The 23,004-nt window shown below is 58.8% G+C and overlaps 8 protein-coding genes across 8 annotated transcripts; 3 read left to right on the top strand and 5 right to left on the bottom strand.

The window, feature by feature from the left end:
- Positions 1-195: 195 nt before the first annotated feature.
- On the top strand, positions 196-4,533 carry PSEUBRA_002519 (Rab-GTPase-TBC domain protein; the record flags this gene model as incomplete). The annotated part of the gene is made up of 1 exon (XM_059464891.1): positions 196-4,533. The coding sequence occupies one exon, from the start codon at positions 196-198 to the stop codon at positions 4,531-4,533; it is 4,338 nt and encodes a 1,445-aa protein (XP_059320681.1).
- Positions 4,534-4,601: 68 nt separating this feature from the next.
- Positions 4,602-5,594, bottom strand: PSEUBRA_002518 (Glutathione S-transferase, N-terminal; the record flags this gene model as incomplete). The annotated part of the gene is made up of 1 exon (XM_016436927.1): positions 4,602-5,594. One exon carries the CDS (start codon positions 5,592-5,594, stop codon positions 4,602-4,604), a length of 993 nt encoding a protein of 330 aa, XP_016292434.1.
- A 737-nt stretch (positions 5,595-6,331) lies between these two features.
- On the top strand, positions 6,332-8,284 carry PSEUBRA_002517 (Bacterial Fmu (Sun)/eukaryotic nucleolar NOL1/Nop2p; the record flags this gene model as incomplete). The annotated part of the gene is made up of 1 exon (XM_016436939.1): positions 6,332-8,284. One exon carries the CDS (start codon positions 6,332-6,334, stop codon positions 8,282-8,284), a length of 1,953 nt encoding a protein of 650 aa, XP_016292433.1.
- A 496-nt stretch (positions 8,285-8,780) lies between these two features.
- On the bottom strand, positions 8,781-10,364 carry PSEUBRA_002516 (Acyl-CoA oxidase/dehydrogenase, central domain protein; the record flags this gene model as incomplete). Its single annotated transcript, XM_016436925.1, has 1 exon — positions 8,781-10,364. The coding sequence occupies one exon, from the start codon at positions 10,362-10,364 to the stop codon at positions 8,781-8,783; it is 1,584 nt and encodes a 527-aa protein (XP_016292432.1).
- A 1,661-nt stretch (positions 10,365-12,025) lies between these two features.
- PSEUBRA_002515 (Sorting nexin, C-terminal) lies at positions 12,026-16,054 on the bottom strand (the record flags this gene model as incomplete). The annotated part of the gene is made up of 1 exon (XM_016436931.2): positions 12,026-16,054. One exon carries the CDS (start codon positions 16,052-16,054, stop codon positions 12,026-12,028), a length of 4,029 nt encoding a protein of 1,342 aa, XP_016292431.2.
- A 328-nt stretch (positions 16,055-16,382) lies between these two features.
- Positions 16,383-17,279, bottom strand: PSEUBRA_002514 (Ribosomal protein S1, RNA-binding domain protein; the record flags this gene model as incomplete). Its single annotated transcript, XM_016436935.1, has 1 exon — positions 16,383-17,279. The coding sequence occupies one exon, from the start codon at positions 17,277-17,279 to the stop codon at positions 16,383-16,385; it is 897 nt and encodes a 298-aa protein (XP_016292430.1).
- A 995-nt stretch (positions 17,280-18,274) lies between these two features.
- On the top strand, positions 18,275-20,908 carry PSEUBRA_002513 (Glycoside hydrolase, family 37; the record flags this gene model as incomplete). The annotated part of the gene is made up of 1 exon (XM_016436936.1): positions 18,275-20,908. The coding sequence occupies one exon, from the start codon at positions 18,275-18,277 to the stop codon at positions 20,906-20,908; it is 2,634 nt and encodes an 877-aa protein (XP_016292429.1).
- A 40-nt stretch (positions 20,909-20,948) lies between these two features.
- On the bottom strand, positions 20,949-22,037 carry PSEUBRA_002512 (uncharacterized protein; the record flags this gene model as incomplete). The annotated part of the gene is made up of 1 exon (XM_059464874.1): positions 20,949-22,037. The coding sequence occupies one exon, from the start codon at positions 22,035-22,037 to the stop codon at positions 20,949-20,951; it is 1,089 nt and encodes a 362-aa protein (XP_059321280.1).
- Positions 22,038-23,004: the final 967 nt, after the last annotated feature.

Below are 23,004 nucleotides of genomic sequence, written 5' to 3'. Positions count from 1 at the left end.
TGTCTCATCATCAACGGCTCACTCGGAGCACAACTCGGTCACGATCCCACGCCATCCGTCGACAAGCGGATCGATGCCGACCCTGCTTTGTCACATGCGCTTGTAGGAGCTGTCGAGGCGCGTCTTGCCGTTGGAGCGACAGCAGCGCATCTGCACGGCACATCGCGCCTTGCTCAGCCTCTCGACTCAGCCGTCATGTCCTCGCCCGCTCGACCGTCGAGCTCAGGGCAAGCTCACCCGCTCTTTGCCGGAGACTCGCCCACAAAGTCGCCTGCGCCCTCTTCGCTCGTCAACCGTCCCATCTGGGGACAGCGCAATGCAGCCAAGGTCGATTACAGCGTCGAATCCCCTTCTACTCGACAGCGACGCTCCGTCAGTCGTTCCACTTCCTATCGTGACGGCTCCGGTGCAGAGCCATCTTCGGCATCCTCTTCCACATCTGGTCACCCTCCCGCTCACGCTGACGACGATGTCTTCACTTCGCGCGCTGCTGCAGCCGATTATGGCGACCATGATCACTCGACATCCTACATCCCACGTACTGGTCGCGTCAGCAGCTATGACCTCCAGTTCGATGACGCTGAAGAGGCTTCGATAGAGCACGAGTCGCTCTTTGGTGCGCCTGGCCCTTCTTCCTCGCGACTCTTCGACCGCGAGCTGGCAGCACCCAGACCCACTCGTTCTTCCCAGATCCGAGCCTCTCATGCTACTGCTTTCGTCGGCTCTCCTGACCAAACACCCATGCCCAAGCAACAGCACCTCCTCCGTCCCCGTTCTCGCTCCAGCTCCCGAGATGGCGCTGCTTCGCCTTCAGAAGGGCGCAGACGGCGCAGCCCAGCCATCAACGGCGCACATCCACACAGTTCCACGACCAGCAACAGCAACAGAGTCCATGACCTGGCTCGAGAAGTGGAGTTTCCGCTAGATTGGCTGCAACAGCTGCATCGACTTGGTGATGTCGACCTTGATTTGGCACTGTCGGGACCGCTCTCGCATCGTCCCGTTCACACCCCCCAGCAGCCACGCGAGTCGACGCCCGTCAAGTCATCCACCTCTGCTGTTGCACGCAAGGACAGCAAACCGCCGTCGTATTCCATCCAGCTCACGAAAGCACTCTCCAGAGCACTTGCAGAAGCGCACACGGAACTCGACAAGCTTCGCGCAGCGACAGACCAAGATCGTTTGCAGCACGCACAAGAAATGGAACACCTGCAGCAGCGCACCGAGTCCAGAGAAGCTGCCCTCACCGCGCTCTGCCTCGAGAATGGCATCAAACAGGGTCAAATCCATCGCAGCCTCCTCCGAGCGCCCATCCTCGACGCAGAGGCGCTCAAACGGAAACGCATCGCCGAGCATCAGCAAAGTCTTGCCCAGGAGAAGGCAGGCATTGAGCCGCCTGCGGATCCGACAGAGCGAGCCCTTCCGGACTCGTTGCAAGAAGCCATGCTCGATGACCTCGATGTCACCAACACTTCCATTGTCGCCCGTTCCCCGTCGCTGAAGCCGTCGAGCGTTCACAGCGCGACCGACGCATCTCAACGCGATCGCAGCCCATCTGTACGCTCTCACAAGACATCAGCATCGGAGAGCGTCACCACCTCGTCGCATCGTCAGCGCGGCAAGTCGCTTTCCATCTCGATCGCGTCTACCAATGGCAAAGACACCGACACGCGCAGTCTCAAGTCGTCATCAGCGTCCATCACTGACACGATCAGCACCAGCCCTTCTTCAAATCATCGCACCGCTGTGCTCAAATCGTCTCCGAACCCGCCGGCCTCTCCCCAATCGATTCACAAAGCCAAGTCTCCGAGCATTGCATCGCCTCGCGCCAGAAACGCCTCCTCAAGTACATCCGCAGGTGGAGTGCTCGGCGACTGGGCTAGCGGCTTGCTGCCATGGTCCGGTGGCGGCGCATTACGCAAAGCAGCGCCAAGCACTGCGCCGAGCATGGTCAAAGCCACCAGCCCCGGTCGACGCGAGATGGCCGAGTCCGCCGCCGCCCTCGATACTGCAGGTAAGCGGTCCGTGAGTGCAGGCAAATCGTCTAAGGTGGCTTCGGCATCGACCTTTGCACGAGCGTTTGGTCGCTACACGCGCTCGTCACCCGCACCCGAGACGCCTCCTCCAGCACCGCAGCCCAACGTCACGCGTCTGCCCGATACCTATCAATTTGATCGCCAGGGTCTGGACCCAAGCAATTCGCTTTCGACACTGGACAGTGCGTCGATGCTGGGTCTTCCTTCGCCACGACCACCCAGCGCTGCTGTCGAACTGGAGCCCATCTTGCCCACCGATGCAGCGCCGCCGACACTCCTTCGACGCAAGAAGAAGGGTCGCAAGAGTGGCTCGGGTGTCGATGCTGGTACAGGCAGCGGTGCGGCCAAAGTCAAGACGGACCAGAGCCATTCTGGCCTAGGCAGTCAGACAAGCGATGGCCAAGCCGGCTCTTCATCGCCGAGCGCAGACGCGTCCGTCGTCGCCAGACAGAGACGTGCCGCTCGATTGAGCACGCTGGACGAGGAAGAGAGCTCTGGCGACGAGTTTGAAGTGTACGGTGGCAAGGCACCCGTACCCGGCTTCACAAACCTCACGGACACAACAGCAGGAGCGGCAACGCTGATGCCAACCGGCACCATGGTCGCCGACTCCTCCATCGTCCTTCGTCCCGTCGACGACTCGGACACCGACAGCGATCTCGAAGAGGATTTGGAAGTGCTCACCGACCGCTACGGCTTCATCTACAATCCGACGGATGCCGACATTCGGCTGCTGCGACAGGCGAGGAAAGCATCCGCACCAGCACCCGCCACGCTCACTGGCATCAAGGTCGGCATTCGAGCGCGTGGCGGCACCGACAGCCAGAGCGACGACGACAAGAACGATCCTGACCTTGACACTGCCGACTCGTCCGAAGACGAGATGGATCTGTCGCGCGCTGTCAAGGTCAATCGATCTGTCTTGCCCTCGCAGGTGGATCACAACGACGTCCAGCTTCTGGCTGGCTCTCGCTCCACCTCACCGGCTCCCTCGACGGGTGCAGCCTCAGGCATGGAAGGCGCCGCTTCCGACGATGGCGGCGCAGCAGCAGACGGCACCGGCAGCAAAGACAAACGCGCAAAGCGTCGGAGCAACCTGTTGACGGTCCCGGACAGCAAGCCTGTACAAGCGGAATTGTTGCCAGTCAGTGCCGTATCTAGGCCGTCGCCCTCTCCCACGCGCAGCAGTCCCACCAAAAATCGACGCGGAACCCGCTCCAATACGTCTTCTCGATCCGCGAGTCCTGTCAAGGGAGGAGGTCAGGCGAACCTTGGGCTCCCATCCATCTCGAACACCGTCCGTCGACTGCTCACGCAGCTCAAAGACATGCACGACACACAGCAGATGGAGCAGAAGCAGCGATGGGATGCGTTCCTAGAACGCAGGCGAGCGCAACTCCATGCAGCCGACACGAACGGCACGAGCAGTGGCTCCGCTGCAGCGCAAACCCACAGCAGCGCCGCCAAGACGTCCATCGCGAGCTCAGCTTCCAGCAAGACGAAAGCGCTTCTGGCAGGAGGACTGTTCGGCGGTGCGCCCGCCGACGGCGCCAAAGCGCTCAGCTCGGCCGAAAAGGCGCCCGAAGAAGACTGGTCGTCCGGCATGGTCGGCGTCAACCGCATGGGCGATTCCAAGACGGGCAAGGAAGACTGGCGCGAGTTCCTCGCTCTCTGCCAAACGGGCATTCCGCTCTGCTATCGTGCTCGCATCTGGGCCGAGTGCAGTGGGGCCAACGACATTGCCGAGCCAGGACGCTACCAGGAGCTGCTATCGGACCACCAGGGCGAGACGAACGACTGTCTGACCCAAATCGATTTGGATGTGCACCGCACCATGCCGACCAACATCTTCTTTGGCGGCGATGGACAGGGGGTTGCCAAGCTGCGCCGACTGTTGGTTGCGTTTAGCTGGTACAACCCCAACACGGGTTACTGTCAGGGGATGAACAATCTCGCTGCGACGCTGCTGCTGACGCACGCTACCGAAGAGGAGGCGTTCTGGGTGCTCGTCTGTCTGATCGAAAAAATCCTCCCGAGCGAGTACTACACGTCGCACCTGTTGGTCTCGCAAGCCGATCAGCGCGTGCTCATCGATCTGGTGGAGGAACACATGCCCCGGTTGCACGCGCACATCGCCGAACTGGGAGTCGATCTGCCCGCCATCACATTCGCCTGGTTCCTCTCGCTCTACACCGACTGTCTACCGGTCGAAACGCTGTTCCGGGTGTGGGACGTCATGTTCGTCGAAGGCATGGTGATCCTCTTCCGAGTCGCGATGGCGATCCTCAAGCTGTACGAGTCCGAGCTGTTGGCCACGACGAGCGCGTCGAGCTTCTATGCCCTGGCTCATTCGGTGACCAGTCGATTGTTTAGTACGGACAGGCTGGTTCATTTGGCGTGTACGGAGTTGAAGGCGAGCATCCGATACGCCGACATTTTGGGGAGACGGGAGCGACATGTGGCCGATCTGACGGTCGAACTTGGTCTCAACGAATGAATACATTTGCTCTACGATTCCTTCCAACGAGTGCGAAAAGAGTATACATGCGAGGGGAAGGGAGGGGTTTACTTGTTGAGCGGAAGAATGTGCGGTACGGGACCCTGAGGCACGATGCGGTGCGGATTGATGTTGGGGTGGCTCTGGAAGTAGTGCGCCTTGATACTGTCGAAGTCGGTCGTATCCTTGAACGCCGGATCGTTCCAGTACAGTCCCAACAACCACCGGTTGATGTGCGGATATCCATCTCGGATGGTGCGGTAGTTGCACTTGAAGTGCGTAAAGTAGACGCAGTCGAAGCGGACGATGGTGGTAAAGAGTCGGATGTCAGCTTCGGTGAGTTTGCCGCCGAACAAGAATTTGCGGCCGTCCGAGAGCTGTTTCTCGACTCGATCGAGCGATTCGAATAGAGGACCGACGTTGGATTCGTACGCATCTTGAAGAGTGGCAAACCCGCACTTGTAGACACCGTTGTTGATGGTCGGATAGACCCACTCGTTCATGGCGTCGATCTCGTTGCGCAGCTCCTCGGGGTAGTACGTCACGCCCTTGTGTTCCTCTGGCAGGAATTCGTCAAAGGCGTAGTTGAGGTTGCGAATCACCTCGCTCGATTCGTTGTTGACAATAGTCCCCAGTTTGTTGTCCCAGATGATGGGCACTGTGCAGCGCTGTTCGTACTTTGGATCGGCCGCCATGTAGAGCTCTCGGATCCTCTTCTTGTCCTCATGGCCGGGGATCTTGATGCCTGTTCCTGGCACACCGAGACCTTTGAGCTCGCCCTCGTAGGGGACGAAGCTCCACCCCTCCGGACCGAGCAGCGAGTCGACGACGTGAACAGGCAGCAAGTCCGGCACCTTGTCCATGCCTTTGAGCTGACGAACGATCAGCGCGCGGTGCGCCCAGGGACACGCCAGCGCTACGACAAGATGGTACCGCCCGATCTCGGGCGCGTGCTTGCCATTCGGCTCGATAGATGTACGGAAAGAGGATTCTTGACGACGGAAATGACCGTCCTTGTTCGACCAGTCCGAAGAACCGTCCTTCTTGGAGTTGTCCGACATGGCGCGAGCGGTCGTTGAGATGGAGCGCGAAGTTGAAGTCGATAAGACGCGGGCGGGTGGGAGAGAACGTGCGGCGACGGTGTAGCTGCGGATGGCCTGGCGTGAGATGGCCGTGCGGAAGACCGTTGTTGCTAGAATGTTGGCTGTTCTCCGTGAGCGATGACGCTGACGACAGAGGGTTCTGATGGTTGACGGTTGGCAGGGATGGAAGACGGGCGGGAGGGGATATATGTGTCAGCTTGTCAGCCTGGAGGCAAGTGGAGTTTCGGCCTGGGTCCGTGCCTTCTCCGTATGACCGCGCCTTTATGACCGGTCGGGGCTGAGCATAAATCCGAACCTGCAGCACCCGCGAGCGAGGCTGTCTCCCGGTTCAACCTTGCTGCTACCCTTTCCTCACCCAGACATTGACAGTGTGCGCCCTTGGGCGAGGAGTCTTGCCACCGCGCTCTGGACCCAAACACCGCCCTTGATAGGCTGCACGACCAGCCGAAGCTACCATGTGAGTGCATAAAACGAAGTCCGTAGACGCAGCGAAGAGCGGCGATCGGCCCCGATCCAAATCTATCCGTTTGTTAGACCGCTTCATCCAAGGCAATTCCAGAATTTTGCACTATCCTTAAATTTTTCACCATGGCTGCACGACCAAAAATTTCCAGACCCTCTTTTTGTTCGAGAAGAACTGCCACCGCACCTCGTCCTCACTCCACTCACCACCCACATCACACAGAACAAACACAATGGGTCGCAGATCAAAGAACAAGCAGGCACCACCTCAGCCGTTGCGTGAGGAGCGCGCGGTCAGCAACAACAAGGGCAAGAGGAAGGCGGCAGACTCCGCGGCGCCGGTCAAGAAGGCGAGGATTGCGAGTGCACCTGTGACAGCGACGAGGGGGGCAAAGGCAACAAGCTCACGAGCTGCTACGAACGGCAAGTCGAATGCGAAGGTCGCACCTGTTGAGGAGGAGGAGGACGAAGAGGAGGACGAGGAGGAGCTCGAAGGAGAAGATGACGAGGATGTAGAGGACGACGAGGAAGAAGAGGAAGAGATCGAAGTGGAGGAAGAGGAAGATCCACTAGCAGCACTGGGCCTGCCCAAGAACGGCAAGCTCACAGACAGGCAACGCAAGAAGGCGCTCGCAGAAGCAGAACGACTCGAGGAGCTGCTCAAGAGCCAGGGTCTGTCGCTCGACTCCGACGACGACGACGAGGAGGAGGCGGAAGGGGGATCTGATGTCCTTGAGGAAGATGACGAGGACGCGGAGGAAGGCTCGGAGCCAGAGCTTGGCGACGAATTCGATCTCGGCGACGAGGATCTCGAAGGCGAGGAGGGCGACGAGGTGGAGCTCGATTCGGACGACGAAGAGGCCGAAGATGACGAGGACGACTCCGCAGGCGAAGGCGCCGAATTCATGCTCCCCACGCTCGAAGAGCGCGAAGCCGAAAAGGTGCGCGGCGCCGACCTCCAGCTCGTCCACATGCGCATCCAGGAAGTCGTCACCGTCCTCTCCAACTTCAAGAAGCTCGCCATCGACGGTCGATCTCGCTCCGAATACGTCGAGCAGCTGCTCGCCGACATCTGCACCTACTACGGCTACAACGCCTTCCTGGCCGAGAAGCTGTTCGAGCTCTTCACACCCGCCGAAGCGATCGAGTTCTTTGAAGCCAACGAGACGCCCCGTCCCGTCACCATCCGAGCCAACACGCTTCGCACCCGACGTCGCGACCTCGCCCAAGCACTCATCAACCGCGGCGTCAACCTCGAGCCCATCGGTGGGTGGTCCAAGGTGGGCCTTCAAGTGTTCGAGTCCTCCGTCCCCATCGGTGCGACGCCTGAGTATCTGGCGGGGCACTACATGCTCCAAGCGGCTTCCTCGTTTTTGCCGTGCATCGCGCTGGCGCCGCAACCCAACGAACGCGTGCTCGACATGGCCTCGGCACCCGGTGGCAAGTCCACCTACCTCTCAGCGCTCATGCAGAACACCGGCACCGTGTTCGCCAACGACTCGAACAAGAACCGCATCAAGTCGCTCGTCGCCAACATCCATCGGCTTGGGTGCAAGAACGTGGTGGTGTGCAACTACGACGGACGCCAGTTCCCCAAGGTGATCGGTGGATTTGATCGCGTTTTGTTGGACTCGCCGTGTTCCGGAACCGGGGTGATTCACAAAGACCAGAGTGTCAAGGTCAACAAGTCCGAACGGGATTTTGCGCTGCTGACGCATCTGCAGAAGCAACTGCTGCTGTGTGCCATCGACAGTGTCAACCCGCGCTCGAGCACCGGTGGCTACGTCGTCTACTCGACATGCTCTGTCATGACAGAGGAGAACGAGGAGGTGGTCCAGTACGCCCTGCGCAAGAGGAGCAACGTCAAGATCGTCGACACCGGCATCCAATTCGGTCGCGATGGGTTCAAGAGTTTCGGGAGGAGCAAATTCGATGAGCGCATGGTGTATGCGAGACGAATCTTCCCGCACGTGCACAATCTGGATGGGTTCTTTGTGTGCAAGTTGAAGGTCAGCCCCCCTTCCAACAACGCGCATAGCAAGAACGACAAGGTGGACACCACAACGACCGTTGATGGTGACGACGAGGAGGTGGAGCAAGGACAGGATGGGTTGGTGTCATTGGACAACCCAGAGGACCAAAAACTCATGCAGAAGTCGCTCAAGAAGGCCAAGTCTCGTCGTTAGTTTCCTGCAATCGCTTAATCGCATCCACCCGAGCTTTGCCTCATACATCATCTCTGAAGTGGAACCATCGTTTGTCGGCCCCGAGAGGGGCTTGACATATGATCTAAAACTAAACGATACAGAGAAGATTAGCATGTCCCAGCAGATGGATGACAATACAACGCTCAGAAGAGACGCTTTCTACGGAAAGCAACTATGTTTTTGTGCATCCAGAGATGGTGTATGAGCAGAGCCCTCGAGGATGGATCTGGATGGATGGCGAATCCGTGATCGTGAATAAAATCATTCTTTTTTTCTGAAATAATTCATTTTGTGCAATTTGATCGCGGTCCCCTTGCATGGTTTCTCGATCAGCCCGTCCGAGCTCGGCCACACCCGACCTTCACGCTCGACCTTGACTCACAATTGTTTCCACACACTGACACACAGACACCATGAGAAGCCGAAGATGGGTTAAGGAATCGATTCATTCGTAGCGCATAACACTTGGGTTCAATTACAGACGCGCGTTCTCAGGCATCATCCTGAGTGCCTGTCGGATACCCAAATCGGCGAGCACCTCCTCACTTCCACCGAGGACGGCATCGAACTTGTACGTCCTGTGGAACATCTCGGTGAACTTGCCCATGCCGGTCTTGGTGAGACCACGACCGCCGAAGATCTGGACGGCACCGTCGGCGACCTCGTGCGAGACACGAGTGGACCAGCTCTTGAGCAGACCCACCTGGCCGGCGAGGAACTTGGACTGTTGGGCGTACGACATCTTGCACATCTGATACGTCACGTTCTCCAGCCAGTTCTGAGCCGCCTCGACGAGCGAGATCATCTGGGCCATCTTCTGACGGATGACCGGCTGACTGGTCAAAGGTTTGCCGAAGACCTTGCGCTGGTGGATCCACAGCATGCACTCCTCGCACACCGCACGCGCCGCTCGGATCGTCGAACAGCACATGACCCATCGCTCGTGGTTAAAGTTGGACAAGATGTAGTAGATGCCCATGCCGTCCTCGCCGATGAGGTACTTCTTGGGCACCTTGACGTTGTCAAACGTCACATAGGCGGTTCCGGCCGTGGTGGAGTACGACGTCTTGATCTGCTTGGTCTCGACGTTACCGCACGAACGGGGCACGCAGATCATCGCGAAACCCTGGTCGGTCTTGACAGCGGTGGAGAAGTAGTCGGCAAAGGTACCGTTGGTGATCCACTTCTTGGTGCCGTTGACAATGTAGTGCTCGCCGTCCTCGGTGAGCGTAGCGGTGGTGCGGAGACCCATGACGTCCGAACCAGCGAAAGCCTCGGAGATGGCAAGGCAGATGAACTTGTCACCGGCGAGAACGGGTTCGACGATCTCCTTCTTGAGCTCGTCGGAACCGAAGTTCATGACGGGGGGAAGACCAATGACCATACCGCCCTGGAGACCGTCACCGAAGCCACGGGCGCCGATACGAACCAGCTCCTGGGTGAGGATCAACTCGTGGAAGTAGTCAAACTCTTCACCCTTGATGCCAGCGAAGAGCTTGCGGCCGTGAAGGTGCTTACCGGGGCCCATGCGCATCGCGTTGATGCCGTTAGCACCCATCTTCTTGACGAGCTCGACATCGGGTCGCTTGCCATTGTCCTCGCAACGCTGGGCGATCTCGACGACCTCCTCGTCGACAAACTTGCGCCACTCGCGCTGGAGGTGACGGTGCGAGTCGTTGAAGTAGGGCGAGTGGTAGGCGGTAGCCAACCAGGTGGGCTCTGCGTAAGGCACGCGGGAAGGCGAGCCCAGAGGATCGGGCTTGAGCTTGGACTGCTCGCCCTTGACATTGCCGATGATGAGACGCTGGTACTGCGGCTTGGCGAGGATCTCGCGTCGGTGCAGACCGAAGAAGGTCTCGGTGGCGTCCTGACCAGCGACCTCCTCGTCGTGGAAGACGTTCTCTCCTCCCGGGTGGAGCTCGGCGAACTTGGAGACGTTGTAGACCTCGGCGTCGATGACGACCCAGAGATCGCCGGCCTTGTTGTGCTGGGCGATCTCCTCGCGCGTGTACTCCTTGCGCTGAGGCTGCGTAGGAGCCTGCTTCTGTTGAGCGGACATTTTGTGAAGGCGGAAAAGGTTCTCTTGGGGGATGGTAGGGGAAAGAGAAGGATGTGGTCGAGAAGGAAGAAAGAGGGGTGATGGTGTGGTGGCGCTTGTCCAATCCGGAAGCGCTGATTAGGTCAAAGGAGCGGGAAGGAGCAGAGGAAGAGAGAGAGTCCGGGCCTGTGCAACCGAGGCTCTGCTAGCAGCGTGTATGCAAGCGAAGAGGAAGGGAAAAACAGGCTTAGGATTGCTCGTCGACGCGGATGCGGGGTAAGCAAAGCATGCACTTGCACAGTCTTGAACCGAGAGGCGCTTTTCTTCATTTGGCGCATTCAACCGCCAGCCCACGAGCCCACCAGTCAGCCACGCCAGCCGCCGCTCCCGTGGTTTCTGCTTGCTGACCTATCGCTGATCGACTCGTGAAGCATCTCATCTGCATCGAGCAAGCTGCTGCTCAATCTCCTTACTCTATACACAGTGAAATGTATGCTGTACGACCTGCCACCAAGGCAACACAGCCAAGTCGGAAGAACGGCATTCAGTCGAACCGGTATTTGTGCTTCAAACCGGGCGCTCGGCAAGCGCTCAGGCTCACGCGCGCGCACGAATAGGAAGCAGCCGAATTGGTAATCCGACTGAGCCCTTTTTCCAATCCTGTTTTTTCACGCTGTCGATCTCGTAGAAGCCACACCAGTCGGACCCTGAGGGCAGCTGGGCGGACCCTGTGCCAAACCTTCTTTCTGGCAATTCCTCTCTGACTTCAAAGTCGCTTCGGTGACAAGGTCATTTGCTCTGTCTCACTTTCCAGACCTGACCAGAAAGTTATGTCTTTCCTTGACTGGCACCGATCAAGATTCTAGGTGGCCATTCGACGCGAGTGAAGCGGGTACCGCAGCTGTAGGGCGACTGCGACCGAGCGGTGCTGGCCTTGCGCGCGCGTAGAGAATCATGCATAAGCCCGAGCTCCGCTGCCCCTTTTGGCACGACGACTTTGCGCGTGAAATGCACGCCTCCCGGTATGCAAGCGAAGCGCGTAACCCCCTTGCCAACTCGACTCGTCCGAGTGGCGTGCGAAAAGGCACATCTTCGACCGCACACTCAGCTGAGACTTGACATTCCCTCAGGAGCCGCTCTGCAAGACTTTCCCGACTTGGGCGCGATTTGGAGACACGAGATGGCGAAGGCAAGCTGTGCGCAGCCAGGCAGAGAGAGAGAGAGAGAGGGCGGCACACCCAGTGAAACAAGCGCGCAGACTTTGTCTGGGACAGCGCATCTGCAGAGCGCATACCGAGCGGACTTCTACAGCAGCGACAACGGTGCGGGGTCCCCACACGAGGTTGAAGAATCCTTCCCGCTCGGGGAGAGAGACAGCGCACCATGCTAGACGCCAAGCGAGATGCACGTCTGTTTCCCCCCGGCAGCTTTGTGCTTTCCCCGCGCGTCCCTCGCTAGCATTGCCTTGCTGGCGAAAGGTTGCCCACACGCTGCAAGGTTTGCCACACACCGCGGATGCTTCAGCCTTAGGCTTGACGCGGATGGTAGATCGCCGATGATGGCTGATCGACGGCAAGCACCAGCGCAGATCCCACTTCATCTAGGTCTCACACGTGCAAGATGCACACACCTCACAGCAATGTCAGCATCATCGTGTATGATTCATGTTGTTCCCATTCAATCTATCGACTGGCCATGTCGAGCGCCTTGAGCACGACCGTCAATCCCAAATCGCTCGCCGTGATGGGATCCATCAACGTCGCATGTACCTCCGCTAGCGCCTTGACACACGCAACTTTCCCGCCTGGTCCGAGCAGATACCCTGCCTGGGCGGGTGCATAGCTCACCACGATCTCCCTGGCCTTCTCCCTTGTCGCCAGCTTTTCCTTCTCCGTCCGCGGTGGTTTCTCGTCCGCCGTGCCGATCTCGCTTCCCCACCGTCTGCCGTTGGGCCAAAGACTGTTCGTCAGATCCTCGATCCACCGTGCGAAGTTACCCACGTTCAACGAGGCAGCCGCATTGTTGAAGCCAGCTACTATCGATGAGGCATAGGTGGTCCGAACGACCTGCTCCAGCACACGCAGCATGCCACGTCGTAACGTCCACCCGCCTTGCAGGTTGAATGCCTCGTCCGCAACGGCGAACACGGAGGAGAGAAGCATGTCCAGTTGGCGCGCGCTCATCTCCGGTGCAGGCTGCGTGCGGCGCGATGGCGAGGGCGAAGGCGAATTGGTGCGCGAAACGAACGCCGAAGTGGTGGACGAGGCCGTGTCGATGTTGGGCGAGCTGACGACGAAGCGCGAGGCGCCATCAGGCGAGCGGCCAGAACCCAGCATGGGAGAGTGAGCTGTGGAACTCGGTCGACGCGGCGCAGGCAGCCCATCCGAGAAGCCTGTTGCCGTCGAAATAGCCTGGACGCCAGTCGAGCTGGTTCGAGCCGCTTGCTTTCCAACACTGTTGACGCCGCTGACAATGCCTTTGCCTATGCCGCCCAGGAAAGCGCCTGGCCCACCCTTGCGCCGAAGATCCTCCGCCGAGGCTCCTGCGCGTGTCCGATCGAAGAAGCTCTTGGCCCCGCTGATGCTCGCCATCTGCGCCCGGTTGCTTGGCTGCAGCAGATCGAACAGATACGCTTCCAGCAAGCGGCACGCATCTGCGCTCCTTCTGCCTTTGACCGCCGGTAGACGCGGCAGCGGGTGGCTCGACCGCGGCTGACGCTGGATCTCGACATCCATCTGTTCGAACTCGTGCCATCGGCGCACGAGCACAAAGCCGTCCGGGCTGATCGCGGACGCTGCATCGCTCGTATCGGCCATGCCTTCCACCGAGATCATCACTTCAAACGTCCGCAGGTCCATCGACCTTCCACTGTCAGCGTTGGCGCTGATGTCGGTGATGCTGATGACGGTGCTGGTCGCGGCCGAGGGCTGAGGACTGTCTGTGCCGGTGTGAGCTGTTTGCAAGTCGGTGCTGCTCCTCTGCATCGTGCCTGGAGGCTGGTCGGCAGAATGCCCTGGCACCACCATCTGCGGCGCCTTCGGTTGCGCAGACGGCGTTCGAGGCGGCACCGACATGGGTCTCGACAGCCCCGACGGCGGTCCCATGACCGCACCACCCGCCGAGACAGGCGGGACAGATGGAGCACGCGGAGGAGTCTGCGTCCCAGACTGCGGCAGCGTGGGCTTCGGGCTGAGCGCCGGCGTCTTTCTGCGTGGTTCGTAGCGGTACGGCGCCAGATCCGAGTCGGTGCTCGAGTAGTTGAGCCGATTCTCCTTGTTGTTGCTGAGCATGCCGAGCTGATGCGGCTCCGGAGAGTCTGTCCTTGGCATGGTGGCAGAGAATCTGGATGTGATTGGACTCGACTGCGCGCTCTCCGTCTGACGCGCAGCTTGCTGTGTACCACTGACAAGAAAAGCGCTGTGAAGCTGCACCAATCGAGCGATGATGGTCTCTCTCAACGGTTCGACCACATCCATGTTGGCGCACCACTCCAAGTTGGTCAACACCTGCTGCGCGCTTCTGCGGACAAGCACGGGGCGCTGTCCGTCATGTGTGGCAGGCAGCGTGCCAGGCAGCGTCTCGAGCGCCTTGCTGAGAATGGTGCTCGCGTCTGCACGGAAGGTCTGCTCATCGAGCGTCGCGAATTCCATGATGCTGGCGAGCGTGTCGAGCTGAGTGTGAAGGCGAAGCAGCGACTCGCCTTCGTTGGGCGCACAAAAGCGGTTGTTCGGCTGTTCTAGGAAGCTTTCGAAGGCGTCATAGGCGGATGAGCTGCGATCCGAGAGCAACGAGTACATGGCTGCCCACGATGCTTCCTCGTCATGCTTGGGCTCGTCCATCGAGAAGCTGTCGCGAGGAGCAAAATTGAGAGCAGCAGAGACGGGCGCTGGAGCGACGAGAGAAGGCGAACCCGTGACCGACCTCTCGGGCGTATCTGGGATGTCAAAGGCATGCGCGACGCTGTCGCCTTTCGAGGGTGTTGCAGTGCTGGCAGATTGTGTGTAATCACCAGATTGCGGACGAGCGTTTCGCATGCTCTGTCGAAGTGATTCGGGCAGAGGTGGCTCTTCAAGTCCAGAAGGCATGTCCAGATGGTACGCTTGAGCCGCATTACTGAAAAGACGACCCTCACCTCCGCTCTGTCTCTGACGTGCTCTGTTCGAATCCCATCGGTCCTCGTTTGTGTCGGGAAGGGGAGCTTGTCGAGTGCGTGGAGAAGCGCCGGCCCCGGAGCTGTCACGCCTGGCGAAGCTGTTGTGTTCGCGACGAGACGGCTCAGCAGGAGCTACAAGCAGGTTGCCAAACTCGTCTACGGTGCCGCCGACCACGTCAACCGCTCTTTCGGCTGCGTCCGCCAAAGCACCCAGCGCACCCGTGGCGAAGCCGCCGATGGCCGAAAATGGGCCCGAGCTGTTGGACTTCTTGGGCGGTGTCACCCGCGGACGAAACTGCTGAGAAGACCCAACAGACTTTGAAGAGTCTGCGGTGCGATGGCTGCCTGCTGGAGTTTGCAGAGGCGCTGGACGGCTTCTGGCGTAGGCTTCCGGACTCTGCTGACGAGACCCTCGAGGCGCCTCGGCACGACTAGGCGTCGATGATGGATTCTGTGATGACGATATTGACCTTGGTGGAAGATGTGGATTTGCCGATGATGCGGCGGCGCTAGCTGGCATGGCGGACTTGTGTGAAGGTGGATGAGCCTGCAGTGCCTCGACCGCTTGGGCGTCGAGAGCCGCGGTGTCGAGGCTTTGGAGTCGATTGAGCTCTTCAGGCGAGATAGCTTGCCCCTCGAGGCTCGTCTCTGACGCCGGGTCGGCCCACTCGACGATCTTCTGGTTGATAAAGTCTGGGTCACCGATGGTCTGGGCGACCTCCCACGCTTGCTTTGCCACGATTTCGGTGAGCAGAAGCATCAATACCGGACTGGAGCGCTCTGCATGGGACAGGTTGCGAGAGAGGAACTTTCGGACTGCCTTGCGGAGCGCGTCGATGCGCGCGGCGGTGCTTGGCCACGTTGACCTCGCCGAAGGAGCAGCATTCGAAGAATACGGCGTGGAAGAACGCCGACGCCGCAACGAGGAGAGCAATACACTTTGGGCCGTGAGCAAGATCTCGGCGGCTGTGTTGGTCTGTTTGAGTTGACGCAGTCGAAGGTAGACGTTGGCTGCGACATGTGAAATGTTGGCCTCGGCAGAGATGGGAAAGTTGGGATGGGCAAAGCTGATGTTGTCATACCAGCTTTGAACGAAATCGCGAACGGCGAAGCGGATCATGGTGTGACTGCTCTGCCGAAGCGCATCCGGCATGACAGTGAGCTCCTGAAGCTGGTCATCACGCGTGAAGGAATCGTCGCTGGACTTCTCCGCGATTTGCTGGCCGTCATCGTCCACTTGGTCGGTAGAAGATGCGGTGTACGAGAGAAGGTAGCGAGCTGGGTCAAAGGTGCTGAGACCGCGCTTGCCGTCGGTGCTGGGAAGCTCGAGCAATGTGCGCACCCACGGATTGCATACGAGGAGTAGAGAAAAGGCGACGACGAGGATGGCGTTCCAAAGTCCAATAGTGAGCAACGCCAGCCCCAAGCCGGCGGTGAGCGCGATCAAGATGAGGTTGGCATTGTTGACCTCTCCTTGCTGGGGTCCGGAAGCCGCAATGGCAGGCGTCGCCGCGCTTGCAGCTGCATCGTGCTGCTCTGGTGAGCCTATTTGACTCATCAGACTCGGCAGCAATGGGAGTGCGGCTGCTGCCAGAGATGGTGGAGGAGGATGACGGAGCAGCCGCAAAGACCGAGGCACGTCTATAAAGAGACAGGGTTCAGTCACACTTTTCCTCTCGCCTCACGCAGCGCTTTGACGTATTTAACCGCCCTGCTGCTAAAATTGCCCGACGCCAGCCGATCGGCACACTTTGCAAGAGATCACACACGCCGACCGATGGTCGATGGCCGATGCTGCTGAGCCGTCGGTTTAGTACGCCATGAAGGTGATTGACAGGATGATGAGGAAAAGATACTGATACATATGTCATTGGCAGCCCGTTTGCTTACTCGTCGCCTTCCGAGTCCTCGTCTCCCTCGACCTCGGCGTTCTCCTTCTCGACACGAGCCATGAGTTGCTCCAGCTCCTGGTCCTCCACCTCGGAGACTGTCTTGGGCCTCATCTTGATGTTGACCTCACCGCCGTTGGCACGAATGCTCTCGGTGATCTTTTCAAGTGCCTGCTCCATAAGCGCGATACCGCCCACCTTGTCGGTCGAGTTGGTGATGAGAACGTAGAGTGGTGGTGCGACGAGCTTGATCTTGATGGGGATCTCCTGGGTGGAAACAGCCTCGCCCGCTCGGAGCGCCTTCTTGACGGCATCGATACCTTCGTAGCCGAAGCAGGTGACCTCGACGTCAGCACGGATCTTGACGGGTTGCGGTGTCATTCGTCGTGCAATGTTGGCCTGGAGCTCCTTGCGCACCTCGTCGTCCATCTGAATGCCCTCAAAGGTCTTGTCCATGTCGAGAATGGCCAGCTTGAAAGCGTCAAAGGCGTGACCGTACTTGTCGTGCAATGGGAAGACGATGGCGTCGTAGAGCTCCTCGACCTCGCGGTTGAGCTTGCCGGCAACGTGCGCCATGATGCTGTGGACGGCTTTCGACTTTGTAAACTGATCTTCGCACTTGACGACGTCTTCGGGCGAAACACGACGCTTGGAGAGATCGATGTATCCCTTCTCTTTGTCGACACGCAGCACGACGACCACCTCGTTCCTGCCTACTCGGATAAGCTTCTGAATCGAACGAATACGACGTCTTGAGAGCTCGGAGAGCAAGATCATTCCTTCGGCACCGTCGTATTCGAGCAGCTTGACGTAGGCGCCCATCTCGGCGATTTGCTGTACCTGGCACATGACCACCTCGTCGACGTCTGGGAGCTCCTTTTTGTAGAAACGCATGTTGGCTATAGTTCGGGTGGAATCAAATGTAAAGATATGCTGTGGGACCGGTTCGAGTGCTGGTCGGATAAATCGAGATGCTGACTGTATCGACAAATGTTGGAGACGAGCGCGGAATCTTATTCGTGGTGAGAGACGGCGAGAGGATGCGAAGACGAATGGAGAGGTGGTCGACAGCAAGACAAAGGGCCCTGTCGAGATCAGAGCCAAGGCGCAGCATCTTCCAAATTTGCGCATCTGCCTGTGACTTGGACCAGAGCCACAAGACTCAGCTCGAGGCTGCTTCACGTGATGATTCCCAACCAGCCCGCAAATTTCTTCCTACCGGCCGTCTCAACATCAGCTTTTTGTAAAAGATTCAATTTGTGAGATCGGACGGATGATTTCTTCTGGGTAAATGATAATTCTCGAAGCTCTCGAGAGGGCGAGCGGCGTCGCAGAGATGCACGTCTGTCGGTGTTGCTCTGTCTCGGTGGAAGCTCGGTCGATCTTTTGAGGTGATGCAGCGGAAAGGAGCTGCTGGCAGCTGGCAAGCTTCAGCATCCATCGCAAAGAAGGATTCCGAGTCACACTTGGAGACGGAAGCGCATCGAGAGCCGCTCTCTACATAGTGCTGTCAGTCTGAAGATCAAGTGTGAGTCAAAAGGAGAGGGACAAGGTGGGATTGTGGCTTGTCGGGCAACTCGGCCTGTCTCTGCACCTGAGCTGTACGGTGACTACTTAGGGCTGCACTGTGAGCAAACAGAGATGCCCCACCGAAAAAGGGCCTTTTTGACGAAAAGGGTTAGTGCGCTGTGCAGCGCCACCCCACACTAAAACCAGCTGAGCGGCTATGGAAAAGCGAGAAAAAATAGAGTCATCCTGGCAGGATTGATTGCGCACGGTCACCTTATCGCGGTACTGCACGGCTCAGCCATTTCCCTTTCTGTAGGCAGCCTCTTTGCTCCTTCTCCCTCTCTCACACACCGCGTCGCATTTGCATCATCCAAGCCAACATGTCGGCTCGTCGCCCCTCAAATCCATTCACAAAGAACCAGGATACGCCTGGCTACTACGACGAACATGTCTCAGCGGATCAACGCGCCCAGCTTCGTTCGCTTGCTCAGCACATGCGAAAGCTCAGCATGAGCAACAGCGCGCTCTCCGACGACAGCACCACCGAACTTCCTTCGTTCCGTAAGAACAGTGTCCAGTCTGGCAGTGCAAGTAACGGGGCCATCACCCCTCGAGCTGAAGCAGGTCCTCGTTCCAACGGCCAGTCTGGCTCAGCAACGGCCACTGCCATCCCTGGCGCTCTCACCCCCGCCGGTGGTGCCAAGTACACTCCTCACAATGGCGATCTCCCCGACGCCGATCAAGCGTACGGCGAAGATCAAGACAAAGCCACTCTCCTGTCAGGCAGCCTCAGCAGGAGCTCTTCCAGCTTCAACAACACCTTTGGCCAAAGCGCCCACCACGACACGGACGACGACAAGCAACGCGTCATGCAGCGCGCCCGTGGCATCGTTCGCACCTACTCCATGGGTCAGCAGAAGCGTCGCCCCCAGCGCATGAACGACGATCCCGTCATTCTCTCGCGACGTATGAGCCATGACGCTGTTCAGCACGCCCCTCGCCGCTTCATCGTCGATGTCGAAGAGACCATGCGCCTTGTGCTCGAGCAAGAGGACACCGACGGCAACTTTCAGATCTGCATCACCGACAGTGGTCCCAAGGTACTCACTCTCGGCACTGCTACTTCCAACGGCTACAAAGGCTTCGACATCCGTGGTACCTATATGCTTTCCAATCTCCTCCAAGAACTCGCTCTCGCCCGTGAGCACGGCCGCAAGCGTATCGTGCTCGACGAATCGCGTCTCACCGAGAACCCCGTCGACCGTCTCTCTCGTATGATCACCCAGACCTTCTGGCACAACCTCACCCGTCGTATCGACGGCGACGGCCTCGACGCCATCCTGTCGGACCCCAAGAATCGCAGCAAGTCCCAGAATCCACGCATCTACGTTCCTGCTTCCGAGACCGAGATGCTTCAGTACTATCAAAAGGTAGCCGAAGAGCGTCCTGCCCTCAACCTCACCGTAGAATCGCTACCACAGAACATCACCGCCGAATACACCCGCGATCTCAACGATAAACCCGGTCTGCTTGCCCTCGCCATGCGCGACGACATCGATCCCACCACCGGCGAGAAGAAGGGTCTCAAAGGCGTTCCGTTCGTCGTGCCTGGCGCCCGCTTCAACGAACTCTACAACTGGGACAGCTACTTCATCTCGCTCGGTCTCGTCGTCGACAACATGATCGATCTTGCCAAGGGCACCGTCGACCATTTCATCTTTGAGATCAAGCACTACGGCAAGATCCTCAACGGCAACCGCACCTACTACCTCATGCGAGCTCAGCCTCCCTTCCTCACCGACATGGCCCTCCAGGTCTACTCTCGACTCGACCCCGCCAACGAGGCTGACAACAAGGAGTGGCTGCGCAAAGCCATCCAGGCTGCCATCAAGGAGTACCACACCGTCTGGATGAGCAAGCCACGCTTCGACGACAAGACCTGGCTCTCGCGCTACCGACCCGAGGGTCTCGGGGTCCCGCCCGAGACGGAGGCTTCGCATTTCACCCACATCCTCCGCCCTTACGCTGAGAAGCACGGCTGCAGCGTCAACGAGTTCACGCGCAAGTACAACCACGGCGAGATCAAGGAGCCTGAGCTCGACACCTACTTTATGCACGATCGCGCCGTTCGCGAGTCGGGTCACGACACCACGTACCGCTTCGAGCGCAAGTGTGCCGACCTCGCCACCATCGACCTCAACGCCTTGCTCTACAAGTACGAGATCGACATTGCCACCGCCATCCGCGAGGTCTTCGACGACCACCTGGTGCTCGAGGACGACTTTCCGTTGCACGGCCCTCTCCCGCCATCGCTGCTCAAAGACGGCCAGGGCCCATCACAGCCCTCTCGCTCCATCGAGACGCCGCAGACAAGCGCCGAATGGTTCGCTCGTGCCGCCCACCGCAAGGCGCAGGTGGACAAGTACATGTGGAACGACGGCATGGGCCTCTACTTTGACTACGACACTCGCCTCGAGGAGAACATCGTCTATGAGAGTGTCACGTCCTTCTGGGCCATGTGGGCTGGTATGGCGTCCGAAGACCAAGCCGCCAAGCTGGTCAGCAAGTCGCTCCGGCGCTTCGAGGAGCAGGGCGGTCTCGTTTCCGGCACGGAAGACTCGAGGGGAAAGATCTCGATCGACCGACCCAACCGACAGTGGGACTGGCCATACGCCTGGCCCCCGCACAACGTGCTCGCCTGGGTCGGACTCGAGCGATACGGCTATCTTGAGGAGGCAAGACGTCTCGCGTACAGGTGGCTGTACATGATGACGCTCGCCTTCGTCGACTTCAACGGCACCGTGCCGGAGAAGTTCGACGCCGTCAACCTGTCCCACATGGTGGACGCCGAGTACGGCAATCAGGGCATCGACTTCAAGTGCGTGCCTAGGGAAGGATTCGGTTGGATGAACTCGAGCTTCCAAGTCGGACTCACGTTCCTCACCACCCACCAGCGCAGAGCGGTGGCAGCACTTCAGCACCCGGACGAGTTCTTTAATGTTCGTCGTCATTAGTAGTTCTGATGAAGGAAAAGGAAGAACACAGAGTCGTTTGCTATTTGCTGCGTCTGGTGCGCTTGCTTGAGGAAGGGGCCGCCTGAGTTGGCGCTGCGCGTCGTCGTGGCTTTGCGCGCATCTGCCGAAGACCCTCCTTCTGCCTGTCGATGGACTTGTTCAACTCCCGCTCAGAAGTCGTGTCCTTCGTCCTCTTCTTCGGCAGCCCCTTGACTTGTTGCCACAGCCTCAACGCGGTCTCCAGCTCCACGATCGCATCCTGTCTGGCCTCCTGCTCCTTCTCCCTCGAAAGTTTTTTGTAGTGGTCCAAGCTCCATTCGTAGGCAGACAAAGTGTCCTTCCACTCTGCGGGACTCGGATTCACTGCGTCGATGCAGTACACTGCGGCCTCCTTCGGACTGAGCGTCATGTGCGTCTGTCCAGGCGCCTTGTAGATCGCCTCGCCCTCGGTCAGATAATTGAACCGAGGGTCTTCGAGCTCGTGGCGCACGAGATGGAGAAGAGCAGGCCAAGTGGGCGTGTCGAGCATCTGCCAGTCCTGCACCGCCTCGAGGTTTTTCTGGGTCTTGGGCCACGTGATGAAGAGCGTGGCTCCTCTGACGACGACCGAGACGTGCGACTTGAGGCAGCTCACGATCGCCGGGTAGACCGCGCCGGGGTTGTCCATGCCGACGGAGCGGGAGGGATCAAAGACGGCCGAGGGCGAGAGGGCCAAGTTCGGGAACAGCGCCGGCGTCACCTTCTGAGGCTTGCACGACTTCAGCCCACGGTCGTTCACCAGCGCCTTCCACTGCTCGGCGGACCAAGGCACGTATGTGCGCCCTCGCGGCGACCGCGCTGGCCCCGACAGCTTGGGCATGAACGTTGAGTACGTCCCCGCCGAGACCACAGCGAGCGTGGCACTGGACCAGTAGTACACCTCGTCGCCTGTAAGCTCCGCCAACAAATGCTGCTTCGTCGGCGCCGAAGAAAACAGACGCTCAAGCAGCCGCCCCTCGACCGGAGCAGACGGTGTCAGCCGCCCCGTGCCCGCGTCCCGATGTGACTCGGCAAAGTCGATGATGGCCGAGGCATCGTCAAAGTGCGACATGCCCCGAAGGGCGTCCCAATCAAGGCGAAGAGTGCTCATGACGGGCAAAAATGTGTAGAAGATGATGAGGAGGGGAAAGAAAGATACACACAGAAAGGATGTCTACTTGTCCTTTTTCTGCGCTGCGCAGCTCACTCAAGACTAGTCGGCGGATGCGATTTCAAGGTTTGGTTCATCAGCGTGCAGTATGCTCAACCTGACTCGGTCAGGTTCGTCCCGTCTGGCATGGTTTTTTGAGATTGTGTCGCCATGGCGACACCAAAACGACATCTACTTGACGTCGTTGCGAGAGAGTCATATGCGGAGAGCACTTCAAGATGTGGGTCATGATGTCGTAGACGACTTCTCACCGTCATCAAGCCGGATGGATGTCTTTGGCTGACATCGGAGTCTGAGGATGCCCCTTTGTTCTTGGGCGTCAACGCACAATGGAATGCCCCACCGTCTCATGCAGGTGCTGCATGCAGTGTGACATTGGCATCTGGACCCTTTGGCTCCCTTTGTTCGTCACAATTTAAGCTTGTCCGTCAATGGTTTGGGCAGTCATTTGTTGTTTGTTGATGTGCTTGTCGTCTCACTTCTTCCATTGACCAACTCTTACGAACCAGGTAGCATCGGCATACAGGCAGTCAAGCTCAGCGTTCAAATGCAGATCTGCTTTGTCGTAGTGGGGTCGACATTAGCATTAGGTATCCTGCCGATCAATTGCAGCGCTGAACGCTCGGCGCAGCCTCGCTGCAACAAAAAGGTGGGCTCAGCTGGATCTGCGGACGACTTCATTTGCGTGCCGTCCAGAGCATAATCGCAGCGCCCACCCCATTTCGCATTCTTTCGCTTCGACTCAGCATCTTTCCCGCACAATCTGCTTTTTGCATTCCCGCAAGTCTCAATGGTCCGCGACCGCCTCAGAGAGAGCACGGTTCAGCTGTCAGGTGCGGAACTGAAGCCCTTGCAGCTGTCCGCCCCTCGACCTGGTCCTTCTTTCCTTCATGGACAGCCAGCCTCA

Source organism: Kalmanozyma brasiliensis, assembly GCF_000497045.1.
Source record: "Kalmanozyma brasiliensis GHG001 unplaced genomic scaffold PSEUBRA_SCAF2, whole genome shotgun sequence".
Classification (NCBI taxonomy): domain Eukaryota; kingdom Fungi; phylum Basidiomycota; class Ustilaginomycetes; order Ustilaginales; genus Kalmanozyma; species Kalmanozyma brasiliensis.
Note: the sequence above shows the minus strand (reverse complement) of the source record. Positions and strands in the feature narration are given on the sequence as shown.